General features: G+C 39.8%; 2 protein-coding genes across 4 annotated transcripts in view; one reads left to right on the top strand and one right to left on the bottom strand.

The window, feature by feature from the left end:
• Positions 1–16,846, bottom strand: part of LOC127410382 (ras-specific guanine nucleotide-releasing factor RalGPS2-like) — a 198,312-nt gene that overhangs the window by 48,112 nt on the left and 133,354 nt on the right. The gene's annotated exons all lie outside the window — the stretch shown is intronic.
• angptl1a (angiopoietin-like 1a) overlaps positions 1–16,846 on the top strand; it is a 32,464-nt gene that overhangs the window by 6,925 nt on the left and 8,693 nt on the right. Inside the window, exon 2 of the mRNA XM_051645634.1 lies at positions 14,209–15,101. Within this exon, the coding sequence (XP_051501594.1) occupies positions 14,312–15,101 (790 nt within the window). The 5' untranslated portion in view covers positions 14,209–14,311. The remainder of the gene's footprint in view (positions 1–14,208; positions 15,102–16,846) is intronic.

The raw sequence follows: 16,846 nt of genomic DNA, 5'->3' as shown, positions 1-16,846 counted from the left end.
TTGAAGGATCAATAAGCTAGTGTTAATTCTAATCAATGTTCCATTGATTTTAATAATTAATGATAATCTTTGATAATAATTAATATTCTATAGAATTTGATGGTTATCTTTGACTGTTGATGTGAAGGATTAAAAGAGCTAACATTGATTCAAATCAATGTTCTATTGATTTTAATAATTGATCATTATCTTTGATAATTATTAATTATTGCTAATAACCAAACCCGCTCCTGAACGTAGCGCACTACATTTACTGGTGCCCCGTATGAGGCTTTAATGAGTTAGATTCTATTATTTAATTTAAATATTAATTAATAACTAAAGAAATAATTATTAATTATTTCTGATAGTAACACTGATCTAAACAACCAGTAGAACCTACAGTTGCAAATGCATAGATTTTAATAGGTTTGGTGCATCAGAAAGATGCAGAGGAAAAACGCAAGTGTTTGTGAAAGTGACACTGTCATGCAACTAAAAGTTGAGAACATTTCTACTTTGGTTGCAACGCACTTTTAAGTAGGCAACCGTTAGCCAAAGACAATGTTAGCAAGGCTGCTGCAGTTGTGCTTTTGTGAAATCCAATTTGCTGTATCCCCTCTTGAATTCACTGGCATGGCTCTTTTCACACCCTCCAAACTGAGCTTATATTCCTATCTGCCAAATGAGCTTTCCCTAGTTTTTAGGCGCCGTAAGGCTGAAGATGTGATGGTATGATATAAGCAAACGGAGAAAGTTCTGCTATGCCTTTTTTCTGAATTCCATATCCCCACACTTCTAGACACCGTTTTGAATGGCTTTAAAAGTGGACTTGCGGGTGGTAATCAGGACCACGGCCCGAGCCATTCAAATCGCGTTCAGTGAATGGCTGCAGTCTCTATGAGAGAACTTTTTCTCTTTCCTGTTCTCTCTTTGCTTTAGCCATTGGCTCCAAGCTTAAAGTTTCCTCATGCCCAGATCTCTCACTTCATAAATTCATGCCCTATTGGTCTCCATTCTGCCAACATTCATTTCCTCCTGCAGTCCTTTAAATGGTGGGATGGTGTAACAAAATATAATTTGGGGCACGTTGTCCAGTTTCCTCTGTCCTCCTTTTCTTTCCTCGCTCATAGTCCTCCATTCAATCTCCCTAATTTTGCCAGTGTTTCCTTCTGATTAAACAAGAGTGTGTCATGTATAGGCTTCCTGGATTACTGATCTTCAGCCCCACTTGAAATGTTGAGCCACGCCACTAATTACTACCATGCCGAAAAATTTGTTCCCTGGGGAGAGCATTCTAAACTCAGGTAATGACAGAAACCTGCTGCTTGTTTAGTCATCTTTCTCTCATGTTGCTCCAACAGGATAATTTTCATGAACAACAGTCAATTTTGGGATCTCTTGAGACTTTAGTCTTGTATCTTGTGAGTCTAGCTGTGTTGCATCTTGCATCCTGACAAAATCAATAACATCACTGGATCATTTGTCCCTCAGTCATCCTCATCTTTCCCTGCAGTCTCTGATCCCTCCAGATTGCTTGGTCAGAACAAGAGTTCAACTGCAAGAGATACTCTCTGAAGGCAATTTAATTGGAGACAAGCAGCTGTGAGAAAAGCAGTGGCCAGAAGCATGCAAAGATGCAAATTACATGTCATCAATAGCAATTCATTATCACAAGTTAGAACAGACTGCTTTCATACCAGCTGCAAACCATATCAGAGTTTACCTTTCATGTAGACCCTGGTACAGTTCGAAAAACAACATCAACCAAATGAACCAAACTCAGACGCCAAACAGATTCAGGGCCGCACCAAAAGCTCTTGTGTGAAAGCACCCTAATTCCCTTTCTCTCTCTGTGGGGCTCTCCTCTTTCCCTTCTGCCTACCTCTCACGTTGTTCTTCTCTTTCTTATGATAGATGTTTCTGAAGTGTGAGTAAGTGTTTGCCGGGCTGGTTGGTGTCATCTTGGGAAAGTCTGACAGCCAGATGTGGAATCCTCTGATATATTTTTTAAAGGCTGGGAAATACATCCTCTTTCAAGAAAAACAACAAATTTCATCCAACTCTGTCACACTTCCCCATGTTCAAATAACCAAGATGTAGGTGTGTGTAGATATGTGTATATGTAAAACTTCAGCAATGTCTGAATAACTGTCAAAGGATTGCCTTCTTAGATTGGTCTTGACAATATCAAACATTTGGTTATTCAGAGTGGTGGACTGTTTGGGACCATTTAACTGCCAAAGTAATTGCAAAGTAATGTCATAAACCACAGATACATCTCTTAAAATTTTATTGAGCTAGTTGTAGGGTTGACTAGCTCAGATCTAATTCCTTTCAGGGTTCAGCGCCAAAACTTATAAACATCCCGAGTGCTCATTTACAATTGGCCATCTTCTACATAAAGCTACCATCAGTTACCAGCAACTAACCCTAGAACGTCATTAGAGATCGAGGAAGTCTGACTAATATCAGTAGAGGTTGAGTAAAACATATTTTTTGAAAACTATTGTTTGTCTTGGTATTTATTTGGTATTTCTTTCTCTTTAAAGTTTTGCTCGATCGTTCTCCAAATTTCTCTTCTTCACCGTTTTGCCTATTTCCATGGAGAACAACGTGTTTAGATGCTTCGTTTCCTTGTCTAAACTTTCCAAGCAATATCCTTTCTTCTTGTTAAACTGTTCCAACTGACACCCAACTCTCTGCCTAATAAACTTTGCAGGAAAATATAGGACTTTATGGTCCCATATCAAAGCTTTTTCAATGAGAGCACAAACACCCTTAACAAAACATTTAATATTACCCGCTGTTTTCTGCTAGTTAATAACTTCAACAGCTCTCAACTGCCCAATCAAAGTTTGACTTAAAACAGCTCACTAGATCCTTTAAAAATAAGTACATGCTAAAAATCAAAGACATTTGGGGCATAAATCCCACAAAAACATAAGAGGCCAAACTCTCTTACTCACTACAGAGGAAGTCACAATGTCATGCCACACACCAAAGGCTGAAAGGAATAGCTGGGCGCTAAGTGGCAGATTAAGGCAGGGTGAAGCAAGAAAGAGAAGCAATGAGCTAATGACTTGAGCTCAGGTCCAACTCCAGCACAGCCAAGGAAAAACACAGCTCTTGGTGGCCCGCCAAAGTGCACCACACACAAGCAGGCCGGCCAGGAAGCTTTGTTTGCAATTGTGAAATTATCCTCAAGTCATTTGATTTGACTGGATGATTGACTTAATTAATTGCTCAGGAATAATTTGGCTCTATATGTATTCAGAAGGTTTTTGTAAATCCAAACCCATAAAAACTAAAGAGATGATGTCATCAAGTGTTATTGAAAAGGCTTGTTGAGATCACCACAAACAAAAGACAAGTTGCCTCAATTGACTCTCAAGCTTTACACAGTGGAAGGACAAATGACACTGAGCACAAATGCTTGCTGAAGGTGAAGCATGTAATTTATGCATTACTATCGTCACCACACATTTTTTTCTTAAACTGAATACTGTTTGAAAAAAGGTTTCCAGTCTACCATTGGTAAGAAAACAGAAACATCCCGCCCCAAACTCACACCATTGGTTTAGCCAACCACGCCACTGAATGGTGTATTTGGCTGGTTGGGATGCTCAAACAGAGTAATGTATTGATAGCGTCACAGAGCCACAGTGTTTACACTTTTTGGGGAATCAACCTACGAATGGCTTACTTATAGTTGTCTTCATATCACACACTACCCCCTTTAAGGACATTAACTATATTAGATGCTCATGAAATAAGAGATAAATAACAAAGATGGAGAGGTAAAAAGGAAGAGAGACAGTTGGCAAAGCTGGATTCCAAGACACAAGTATAAACAAAGCTCAGTAGCTATCCCTCTATCGAAACTGAGGTTCACAAAAATACTCTTGAGGAAAGGAGGATTTTGGCAGAACCTAGTAAAAATATGGAATAAGTGAGACTTTATTACTTAAACAAATGTTTCCAGGCAAATACCCTTCTCCTGGTATTTTCAAGATGGATCACCAAGAAGACAAAAACAGGACTGAGGAAAAGCTGATTCCTGTGACTAAATCTAAAATGAAACCAGTGACCCTTTTTAAGTGGGATTTGCTTGTACAGCAGTTTCTATAATTATATTATTATCATAAAGAGCTTAACTCTGCATTTTCTATCACTGAAGAATGGCTGGGATTTGGTCTTTGACAGCCACCATAACCAATGTTAACTCGGTTATACCCTATGAAAACAAAAGCATGGATTAAATTTTGATGTGCTGCAAAGACTACCTGAATTCTTAAGAAATCATTCTATTGCGCTAATTTGGTACTTAATTTGTTTTTCTTAGAACAGTTGAAAGTTGTTGAGGTATTGTGCACACTTGCATTTCTTACAAGTCGCTTTACATTTGCAAGTCAAATTCTGTTGTTACAAATTGGCCACAAAGAAACACATTTCTCTTGACATTCATCATTCAACTGTTTTTAGAGAGGTGAAGCCTTTTTTCATGCACTACGGTTTTGAAAGAAAAAAATAAACCGGACCTAGCCAGGACAGAGAGGGAAGCGGATGGCCCAGATGCACAACAACAAGAGGACAAGTTCAGAGTCTTTAGTTTGAGAAACAGATTCCTCACAGGTCCTAGACTAGCAGCTTCAATGAACAGGACATGCCAAACACTTGCATTGCCGCAAGTAGAGGATTCTTAATAAGTGATCTAAAACTTTTGTACTGTAGTGTTTAGCAGTACATATATTATACAGTATACAGCTATACAGTACATTCAGAAAGTATTCAGACCCCTTCATTTTTTTTTCCACATTTTATGTTGCTGCCTTATGCTAAAATACTTTAAATTATTTATTTTGTTCACATCAATCTACACACCATATCCCATAAAAGCAAAAACCAGATTTTTGATAACTTTGCAAATTTATTAAAAAGAAAAAACTGAAATATCACATTGACAAGTATTCAGATCCTTTGCTATGACAATTTAAATTTAGCTCAAGTGCATCTCATTTCTCTGGATCATCTTTGAGATGTTTCGACACTTTGATTGGAGTCCTCCTGTGGCAAATTAAATTGATTGGACATGATTTGGAAAGGCACACACCTGTCTATATAAGGTCTCACAGCTGAAAATGCATATCAGAGCAAAAACCAAGCTTTGAGGTCAAAAGGAACTGCCTGCAGAGCTCAGAGACAGGATTGTGACGAAGCACAGAAAAATGAAGGGGTCTGAATACTTTCTGAATGCACTGTATATAAATAATATTTAAGTGGGGTTTTTAAAAAAAATTTTTTTAATTTAATGTCTCTTAAAATTCTATGCATAACTGTAATGGATACTGCTAAGAGAGCTGTAAAGCTACAGTATTTCTTACCATGCCATACTGTCAAGTAGGCCTATTGTTTTATTTTGTGACAAAGAAGAAATAAAAAATATTTCTTAACATAGAATGTGGATTTCAGTTTTGCGTATAGAAAATGTATTAGATTATTAAACATTATAAAAAATATTATATATATATATATATATATATATATATATATATATATATATATATATATAACATTTATTAAATGCATTTACTTGATTTGACATTAAATACTTTTTCCTGTTGTGATTTCAAGGACATTTCAGGTAGTAGATGGATTAAGACTGAATGCATTACATTTTTAAAGGAAATAAATATTAGGCAATTTTAAAAAGAAGCATTTTGGCAAATTCAGAAATTTATATTAACTCCAAAAAACATGATTATGTTCGTGGCATAGAATCGTTTTAAAGGTATTTAAAAACTTTGTTTGAGACAAATAGTTGCAAGTAAACAAGATATCCCCGCATGTTTGTCAAACAACACTGTGTTAAAACGTCAGTTGAAATGTACCTTTAAAACCAAGTTCAGTGTGATTGGTGGTTTGACATGTCAGTCAGATGGTCCATTTATATCTGAATGAATGGTTCCTTTCCAGAATAAGATGACCAAATATGGTAGCCTACACAAGAATAATTGCCATTACTGTGAAAAGCATTGCACATAATTGTCTGTACGGTGCTCCGGTGAGCACCGGTCCACTTCAAGAACTGGTTACCACAGAAAAAATTCAACATTTAAGTAAGGATGATGTGTAGTTTGAAAAGCCTTGTTTTTCATGTTGGTCCATGGCAGTGTTGTCTCCAATTTTATTTGTTGGTGCGGTTTAAAATGTCGAGGTTGTCTAGCGGTTTAAGATAACTGACTTCCTACATAGCACTTTAAAGTATACCATTCTCTGTCAAATTCAAATGGATTGCATACGTTTTGTGGTCAGCAACACGTTGGAGTGAAGCCAGAATGCCTAGTGCCAGAGATGACTCATGCTATCCGTTCTCTGGAGCATGCTGTTGTTCTGGCTTCCTGCTGGCTACATCATGCTGCGAAGATGCACATTTCAGTTGGGAAGGATATTTAGCACATATACCTCACCGAACACTCAGGGACGTTGTCATTTTTTTGTACTTTGTAATTGTGGTAAAAAATATATATATCGAAGTTGGATACTTCTTTTCTTAATCAAGTAAAAGTACTATAATTTATTTATTCAGATAAAAATCTGAAAAATGTACTCAAGTCCTGTAAAGAGTTGTTGTAATTTGTTACTTCCCACCACTGTTGACAATACATACAAATGACTAGATATACTGGCACTGAATACTTTATATGTGAAGTCAAATTTCAAGTTTTCACTGCAAATATTATGTCATAAAATGCTTTATAACCTTTTAGCAACTGTGTGGTTCAAATTTGTTTTATATCCAACCATTTATAAACTTTTATTTCTCTGGATTAATTAAAATAAACCTGATTTACTTGAATCAAGTGCTGATGGTAAAATCAGTAGTCTTCATCCCACACGTTTTCAATTCTATAGTATGTGCATGACGCAGCATCAGTTTGGTTGAAAAGTGCTTACAGAGAATGTACAGAATGCACAGCTCAATGAGGATTCATATTATTAGGATAGAAAAATCAAAATTCCGGATTAATCCAGAAAAATCACATCCCTGATCAAAGTTAAAGAGGATGATGAAATTAATCATGGCTGATTGTATAGTGAGTGTGGAGTTACAGGGCTCCAGACTAAAAAAAATGACTTAGGAGCCATTGGCTCCTAAACTGAAACATTAAGGAGTCAAATAGCTGTTTTTATTTGCCAAATCACAGAACTGCTCGATTTAGATTGCTGTTCAGAATCAAGATAGAAAACCGAAGAAAAGGAAGACCAATTAATCGAAGGTTTAATAAACAGTATATACACCGATCAACCACAACATTAAAACCACCTGCCTAATATTGTATAGGTCCCCCTCGTGCTGCCAAAACAGCATTCTAGCATTCTGAGATTATATTCTTCTCACCACAATTGAACAGAGCTGTTATCTGAGTTGATAACCGCAATGATTGTCGCAATCAATTATTTTTGGTTGCATTTGCGACCATTTTAGTCACAGTCTGGAGCCCTGAGTTATATGACTCAGATGGGTGAGAAAGGATAGAGAGCTTTTAGCATCGCCATAGAGCAGTGGCGGTACTCAACCATTGCTAGTTGAAGAGTCAAGTTGTTTGCCAAAGGCGCATAAAGTGGTAAAGATGTTGTAAAGATGCTCCATAAAGATTGGTATGGAGCTCTCCAGTTCTTTTTCTGTTTTTGTTTGTCCTCTGTTTCAGTAATTTATTTCCAATCAGTTTTACCAGAAATGTGCTGCTAAATATTCGGCAGCACACACCAGACAATCTTTTACCGGTTTTTGATTACTCGGATGTTCTGTTGGCCATTTTAGTCGGAGGAGCAATGGTGCTGTACAAGTGCGCTAAAAGACGCAAGCAAGGGAAGCAAGCTGGCACGCTGGTCAAGCTCAGACAGCGCAGCTTTCGAACCACGATGCCAAGCATCCATCTAGCGAATCTCTGCTCTCTTCCTAACAAAACGGATGAATTACTTCTCCTCACCCACAAAAATAAGGACTTTGCTAATTCTGCTGCATTGTGCTTCACGGAAACCTGGCTGAGTGAAGCCATTCTGGACAGTGCATTACATCTACCGGGCTTCCAGCTGTTCAGAGCGGATCGCACCGTGGAGTTAATGGGGAAAACATGTTTTTACAGCAATGAAAGTTGGTGTACAGATGTAACAAAGCTGAAAAAGATGTACTGTCCTAATTTAGAGGCACTCTTCATGAACTGCAAACCTTTCTACTCTCTGCAGGAGTTTTCCTCGTGTATTCTGGTGAGTGTTTATATTCCTTCACAAGCGTGTGTGAGTGCAGCTGATCACATCACAGACACGGAGCAACAACACCCGGACTCTCTTATTTATATTCTTGGAGATTTTAACAAGGCAAATGTCAAACGTGAACTGCCCAAATACAGACAGCACATTACATGCCCCACCAGGGACAGCAATACACTGGATCACTGCTACACAACAATAAAGGATGCATATCACACTGTCCCTCGAGCAGCTTTGGGACTCTCTGATCACTGTCTGGTTCATCTTCTGATCTACAGGCAGAAACTAAAATCAGCTAAACCTGTAGTAAAGACTGGAAAAATATGGACCAATGAAGCAGAGCTGGAACTACAAGCCTGTTTTGACTTCACTGATTGGAGTGTTTTTGAGGCTGCAGCCACTAATCTAGATGAGCTCACAAATACTGTAACATCATACATCAGTTTCTGTGAGGATATGTGCATTCCTACTAGGACTTATTTAACATTTAACAACGACAAACCATGGTTTACAGCGGAACTCAGGCAGCTTCGTCAGGCAAAAGAGGATGCTTACAGAAGTGGGGATAAAATCTTGCACAATCAGGCCAAAAACAGACTGAAAAGGAGATTAGAGTGGCTAAAAGAAGCTATTCTGAAAAGCTGGAAAACAAGTTCTCAGTTAACGACCCTGCATCTGTGTCTGAAGGACATTACCAAGGATCAACAACTGGAATCAACAACTGGCTGACGATGGAATTGTGTTTTACTGTAGATTTGAATCCCAGTCTCACACCCCACACCCGCTCAGACCTTCACATCACACAAACATTTACACCTCCTGCAACCCCTCTCCTGCTACTCAACCTGCACTTAGGATCTGTGAAGAGGATGTGTCCCGGGACTTCTGGAAACAGAAGTCAAGGAAAGCACAGGGCCCAGATGGTGTTTCACCCATTGTCTAAAATCCTGTGCTGACTGGCTGGCCCCAATCTTCACACATATCTTCAACAGATCACTGGAGCAGTGTGAAGTTCCATGCTGCTGTCCCAAAGAAACCCAAAATCACAGGATTTAATGACTACAGACCCATTGCTCTGACATCTGTGGTCATGAAGTCATTTGAGAGACTGGTGTTAGTCCACATGAAAGACATCACTGGACCCTTTCTGGATCCCCTGCAGTTTGCTTATAGATCTAACAGGTCAGTGGATGATGCAGTCAATATGGATCCTTTATGTGGACTTCAGTTCGGCTTTTAACACCATCAACCACACTCTCCTATGGACTAAATGAACCCAGGTCTCTGTTCCCACCTCTATCTGTCAGTGGATCACCAGCTTTCTGACAGACAGGCAGCAGCTAGTGAGAATGGCGAAATTCACCTGCAACACATGTACAATTAGCACTGGCACCCCCCCCCAGGGATGTGAGCTCTGCTCACTACACTTCTCCCTCTACACAATGACTGCACTGCCAAGGACACCTCTGTTAAACTCCTGAAGTTTGCAGACAACACTACTGTCATCAGCCTCATCCAAGATGATGATGAGTCTGCATACAGAAGTGAGGTTGAACAGCTGGCCGTCTGGTGCAGTCAAAACAACCTGGAGCTGAATACGCTCAAAAGAGTGGAGATGAAGGTGAACACCCCAGCATTAACCCCGCTCACCATTCTAAACAGCACTGTGGCTGAAGTGGAGTCATTCAGGTTCCTGGGCACTACCATCTCACAGGACCAGATGTGGGAGACCCACATAGACTCAATTTTGAAAAAGGTCCAGCAGAGGTTGTACTTCCTTTGCCAGCTGAGGAAGTTCAACCTGCCACAGGCGCTGCTGTTACAATTAAACTCACCAGTCATGAGTCTGTCCTCTGCACTTTTATAACTGTCTGGTTTGGTTCAGCTACCAAGTCAGACATCAAAAGACTTCAAAGGATAGTTTGGACTGCTGAGAGGACTATTGGTGCTCCCCTACCCACCCTGCTAGAACTGTACACATCCAGATTAATGAAAAGGGCTGGTAAAATCACTCTTGACCCCATTCACCCAGCACACTTCCTTTTCGAACTGTTGCTCTCTGGCCGGCGCTACAGAGCACTGAGCACCTGAACAGCCAGGCACAGTAACAGATTTTTCCTCAGGCCATCCACCTCATGAACAGTTAAAACTGTCCCAAATACTTTCCTTTTTGTCAACACAACCATGTGCAATATTCAATCCATCCATTCCTACTTATATCTATATTTCATTTATATTTTTTAACATATCCTACCTCTTCTTCAATATATTACATCACCTGCACATAAACGTATATCTGTATATAAAATATTCGAACAACATTATTGCTCTATTGTATATTTCTATTTTTATTTATCTGTTATATCTTATTTTTGTCACAATATGTATATATATGTTTGTGGTGAGCTGGGCAGAGCGAGGCCAGGAAAATAAGTGGCGAATGTGTGTCACACCGGCCTCGCGTTCCAGCGAGGGGGGGCGGGAGTATTTAAGGAGAAGAGACAATGGCAGACAGGAGAGAGGTGTACGAAGCTTGTCCGTGTGTTTGAGTGTTTTTATGATATGACGCAGCTGGCTGAAAAGCAGTGCATTTTTTTTTTCTTTGTACACTGAAAAGTGTAATTAAATGTCTATGTGTTTGTCAAGCCAGTCGCAGCTTCCTCCTTACCTTCTTAAGTGTTACAATGTTTAAATGTATATGTTTGTATGTATGCATAAATGGTTGCATTCACTTAGCACTGGAAGCTTCTGTCAACATGACAAATTCCTTGTGTGTGTAAGCATACTTGGCAATAAAGCTCATTCTGATTCTGATTTTAAAAATGAATGAAATTAACAAACTTGCTACCTAATTGTTTTTTCTAGCTACTGACAATTGTGTAAAACACAAAGATAGTGTGTTCCCTGGGAAATGAAACCCATGAGCATGGGTAGCACCATACTCTAACAGTTGAAATAAAATTTGTTAAAAAGGAAAAAGAGACACTTTGAGCCAAAACACTGTTCAGAATGACAACACTGTTTTTCACTAACACGGGCTGAGTACTGAGGCAATAAAATGGTAAATAAGTGCCTTACAGTAAGGCATACATTCACATCTTGTATGAGTAGTCCATGGCCAATCACATTTGTTAGAGTCAATTACTTTTCATTAATGATGGTGAAAGGTTGAGAGACTGTGTAATGGAGACAAATGCAGCCTTTCCTCCATCACATATCTTATTTTATGAGAAAAATAAGCAAATTAGAAGGTACATTTTCCTCTATCAATTCCCCAGGTTAGCATTCTAAACCACTGTGTCCTGAACCATTTTGTTTTGGCATGAGTGGCTTTCCCACATCTGTTCTGGATATGTTAGCTGCCAATTACTATGGCCAAATTACTAAGCCAAAATTTTTACAATTGTTTTTCCTGGGTGATTGTGAAAAATGACAGGTTGGAATCCAGTTGACTTTGTTGGATGCACAGTCAGAGATAATTAGGTTGAGCAAGTCGGCTTTGTGAATAAGAGAGCAAGAGAGGAAGTGATGTAAATAAAGACAGATACAGCTCCACAAAAACAGACAAATCAACAGGCTTCTGAACTCTATGAGATTTTCTGTTCCCATGAAGTCAAGTTTAGGGCCAGGTGTCATGCTTGGCAGGGCGGCTAAAAGAACGATTGTGTATGCAACCAACTTTCCTTGCTCGAGTCCAGAGTGTTTTTCCAACTTTGCCATCCACTTCTCACATTATAATCTCCTCACTTCACACAACATGCTGCTCATAGTCTGTAGCCTACAGTGTCTGACTGATCCACCGTGTATGATTAGTTAAGCCCCGATTAAGCTGTGTTGTTTATAAATCCAGCATCTCAGGTTCCCCTTAGCTTACTGACTCCATTCAGTAAAATTCAGACAGCTAAACCTTCAGCAAGAAAAAAGTTACCAAGGAATTATGGAGCCAATGAGAGGAAAATAATCTCCATAAAATCTATCAACCTCTTCCATGGAGTTTTTTAATAGGTGTATAAAAGTGTGGGTGAAGCATACTACATTTTAAAAACTCAAGGCACCATTTTTGGCCTCGGTTGCAACACTGGCGGAAGCCATTGGAGAAACGTAATCTTAGTTCCTGCAAGAAGTCTAAAGAACTCTAAGGACTGTCAACGATTTCTTCAGTAACCACATCAAAAGGGAGAGGCTTTATGGGAGCTGACAAAATATATCTTGAAGCTCCTTGAGGATTGAAATAGGATATATAAATAGGGTGTCTGAAGATCTTCAGAGGGTTCCGCTGGTGTGGCAGCTGAAGAACCCCAAATGGTGCCTTGAGTATCTTTAACATTTTACAGTATAAATCACTTACTGAGACACTGAGTTTGTTTCGGCAAACTCGTTTAATCCCTTAAACGGCATCAGGAAATCAGCCTTCTCGCTTACAGAATGCTGCTATCTGCAAAAACCCTGGAATAAACTATTTTCTTAACTGCATGTAAATGTGGTCAGTGTTTACAGGAGTCCCTGTGTATATTTTATGCTTCATTTTTGGAGCCAAATTCATATTTACATATTTTATTACTGTTTTCTCTTGGGCTATATAGACTGTGTCAAATGTGTTGTTTTTGGTTTCGCTTCAACACAGATGGCAAAGTTGCTAAGTTAAAAATGTGTGTCTGTATAAACAGGGAGGGGCACCTCAGCTAGCGAGTCTGGGTGTTGATGAAAAGCAGAACTCAACGTGGACGGAAAGGTGATACTGTGATTAGAGGCGGCTAACGCAGCTCCTGGAGAGGGAACTGCTATGACAAATACTGCAGCCATGCTGGGGTACAAGAGTGGGAGCGTTCTAAATAGTGAACTCTGTGGAGTGAGATACACAGCAGCAGGGAAAGTTCTAGTGTCAGTAGATATTTGGGGCTTAGCCCAGACCTCTGTGGATATGTACAGGGCCATCATTTGATAAAATATCAGAATATAATACACTTTATAATAAAAGTGTAAATGCTACATGTGTGAGGTGTCATTTTAGTAAGTCTTTAAATATTAGTAAAACAGAATAAAAAAATAAAAAATAAAACAAAACACTATTTTGTCGCTTGTGGTGATGAAAGGGGTAGTGTGATATACTGTAAAGCAGGAGGTATGAGGGCAGGAGAAGGGTTGTGGTCCAAAATGAGATGGGCTTGTGTTTAAAATGCCATAGTGGCAACATCAGAGGAGAAGTGATGGGTTGTTAGCAGAGGATTGGAAGCCTCTGGACATGAACATAATGGTGTGTGAGTGTATTTGATTTAGGTGTCTGAGATGAGAACGAGTAGCAGACCAGGGTGCCTGTGAGAGCAGCGGAGGCAAAGTTTGTGCAACATGTTAATTGTTGATACACATTTTCAACTGAAAACTGCAAAAAAAAAAAAAAAAAAAAAAAAAAAAAGTCAATAACTCATATGATATAGCCTGCAGACACCTAACAACCCTCAAAAACACAATCATGTTCTTCATCAGTTAAAACCTAGTCTGTCCACATATATCTTTGTCTAGCACCCTAATATTTTCACCCCTTTCGGTCTCACTCTCCATTAGCTATGTTTATATTTCTGTCCATGACTCACACATCTTTTACCTGTCATAACGCATTACAGGGGCTCAGCTAAAAACACACAGATTAGCACAAAGTTAAAGTAAAAATACATATTGCCTCTCCAATCTGTCCAAATCTTTCATGTTCTTTCTCTATTACTCACTCCCCTTCCATAACCATCAGAACTCTGGATTCCAGTCCCTCTGGCTTAGTAAACACAGGACTTTATATAATGGTTCTTACCAAGATGGATCACTTCTAAATGACCCTTTTTAGGTGAAGGGTGAGGATATGGAATTGCCGGCAGGTCTTGGAGATGTAACTTATTGTTGAATTTATAAACTGCACTGTTACCGTGCACAGTTGCTAAATGATGGCTGTTTGTGTTCTTACAGATTAAGCATTGGATTTACCACTATCTGAAGTTAGAGAAGGAAGAGAAGGACAATCAGTAGAGGAAGAAATCCAAAAGTAGGGGAGGGCATTAAAGAAGCAACCATGAGAGGCATAACATGGAACATGGGCATCATGCTCTGCCTCTCCATCTGCATGTTCTGCAAAAGTTACTCAGGAAATGAACTTCTGCAATCACGGCAACGACGGGCACCTTCCGACGACCCCAAAAAGTGCGCTTACACTTTCTTGGTACCTCAGCAAAAGATCACTGGTCCGATCTGTGCTTCTGCCACTGGGCCTGAGCCGGACAAGGAACGGGTGACCCGTATGGACATTGCTGACATGCGGGAGATCCTATCCAAGCAGCGGAGGGAGATTGAGGTGCTGCAACTAGTGGCGGATGTGGACGGGAACTTGGTAAATGAAATGAAGCTTTTGCGCAAAGAGTCCCGTAACATGAATTCCCGGGTGACACAGCTCTACATGCAGTTGCTTCATGAGATCATCCGCAAGAGGGACAACTCCCTGGAACTGGTACAGTTGGAGAACCGTGTGCTGAACGTCACAACTGAGATGCTCCGCCTGGCCTCCCGCTACAAAGAGATAGAGTTGCGTTTCGCAGGCCTTGCTGCCACTGTCAACAACCAATCGGTGCTCATTGCTGCACTGGAAGAGCGCTGTCTCCGTGGATATGGGCGTCAAGATCTGCCGGCAGTGCCACCGTTGGTGCAGGTGGTGCCAGAGAGCATTCCGGCCAACAACAACCGCTTCACCAATGAGATTCAGAGAGACAACAACAACCAAGCTTTTCCAAGGGGAACACGGTTGGATGCCCCAACGCCTGACACACTGGGAATCCCACCCCCTCCCCAGGGCACCCTCACCTCAGATGGTAAGTGTCAAGGAAGTGAGAGATAGGATGATTTCAAATCATATATTTCATATATGTATATTTTCACATAACTGGCCGGCACACCAACAGTCCACGTTTATGTCTCCTTAATCTAGGAGACCTGATTTAACTAATCATCTTGTTAGTAGAGATTCCAAGACATGAAATGAATACATCAGATCAGGGAGACATCTAAAATGTGTTCTGTTAGTGCGCCTAAAGAAAAAGGGTTGGGAAACACTGGTGTACATTCTCTAGACATGCAGAGCAGTAGCTCTCTTATGGGAGATGAGAGTATGATTCTGCCTCGTGTCATGTACCAATCCAACTCCCCCTCTCTCTTCCCTTTCCCCTTATCTGTCTATTATAAAAACATAAATAAATAAAAAAAAGAATCTCACCAACTGCAGTGCCACTAATTTCAGTGTTCTCTGCTAGTGATATGTTTCTAAAGAGAGAGAAAAATAGGAGAGCAGCAGTGTAGCTCATCCTCCTAAACCATAAACACAGTGAGAACAGCTTGTGCAGTGTTGTAATGCCAAAAGTTGCTGAGACAAACCCCAGAATCCTCTGTTTGTTCCTACGGAATCCTCTCTGGCAGCCCAGGAAAACAAAAAAATGAGCTCACAGATTCCTGAATGCACACGTGCAAACACGTACCCACACAATGCTCCCAGAGAAATATGAAGAAGATTAAAGATGGTCAGCCAGAAAAGAGTGAAGGAGAAACTGGTGTTATAAGCTGGACTGGGCTTCCGTATCTGCCTTCTTCATAACCAAATCAAAACACATCTGTCCAGTAAGAAGAGTAGTTACACAGTAGATACAGTAAAACAAAAACTTAAAAATATAAAAGCTACAAGATGTCCTCTTTAACCACTTGCCCAGCAATCTTCAAAAACCCTTTTCCCAGTCTCCAGAAAAATGGGGAAAGCTGTTGCTTGACAATAATAGCGGTAAACATCAGACAGGCAATTAGAGAAAATAAGTGGCTCTATAAGTAAACACAAGTAGAACCCATTAAGTATACTTTATATACCATTATTCATGACTATTAATAGATATTAAAAGAGCACAAATAAAAAAATAATTTACTGTACAATTGTTGCATTAATTTTTACAGCACTTCGACCATAGCTTCAAAGGGGCACACAATGCTAAGCAAGGGTATACTCTGCTCCTTGTATACAGCATTTCAACCTCCATCTTAACAGGCAGCTTGTGGTTATACATTGTCACATTTCCATGGATCTGCATGCATTTTATTCTGTCTGCTATTCAGGTTTGTCCGAGTTTGCTCTGCTTCTACTGGAGAGTTGTTCTCTCCATTTCTTTTCTGCTGTTCTTAGCAGCAAGGTCCACATTCATGCTGTCATTTTCCAGACAACATACCTGCTAGACAGATTTTACAGCCATGTAACTCTCAATTAAATACAAAACCATGAAACACAACTTTACTGCACACACACAGGACTGAATATGACCATGACAGCAGGGAGGAAAGAATGGAGAGGGGGATGATGTGCATATATGTATTAGTGGTGTACACAGTGTCGGTTACTTGGAAGAATGTAATCGATCTTGAAACTTGTGGGAGAGGCAAGCGCATCTAACCAGCTGCACGTTCAACTGTCTTGTTACACAACGCTAGACAGCTTTTTTTTTTTTTTTAAAGTTACCAACACAAGGACAGCAGCTATGTTCAAAAATCTAGTGAGCTGCCTCACTGTATACTATCTACATAG

Source organism: Myxocyprinus asiaticus, chromosome 19, assembly GCF_019703515.2.
Source record: "Myxocyprinus asiaticus isolate MX2 ecotype Aquarium Trade chromosome 19, UBuf_Myxa_2, whole genome shotgun sequence".
NCBI classification, from domain to species: Eukaryota; Metazoa; Chordata; class Actinopteri; order Cypriniformes; family Catostomidae; genus Myxocyprinus; species Myxocyprinus asiaticus.
The sequence above is the reverse complement of the archived record's forward strand: the minus strand, read 5'-3'. Positions and strand labels throughout refer to the sequence as shown.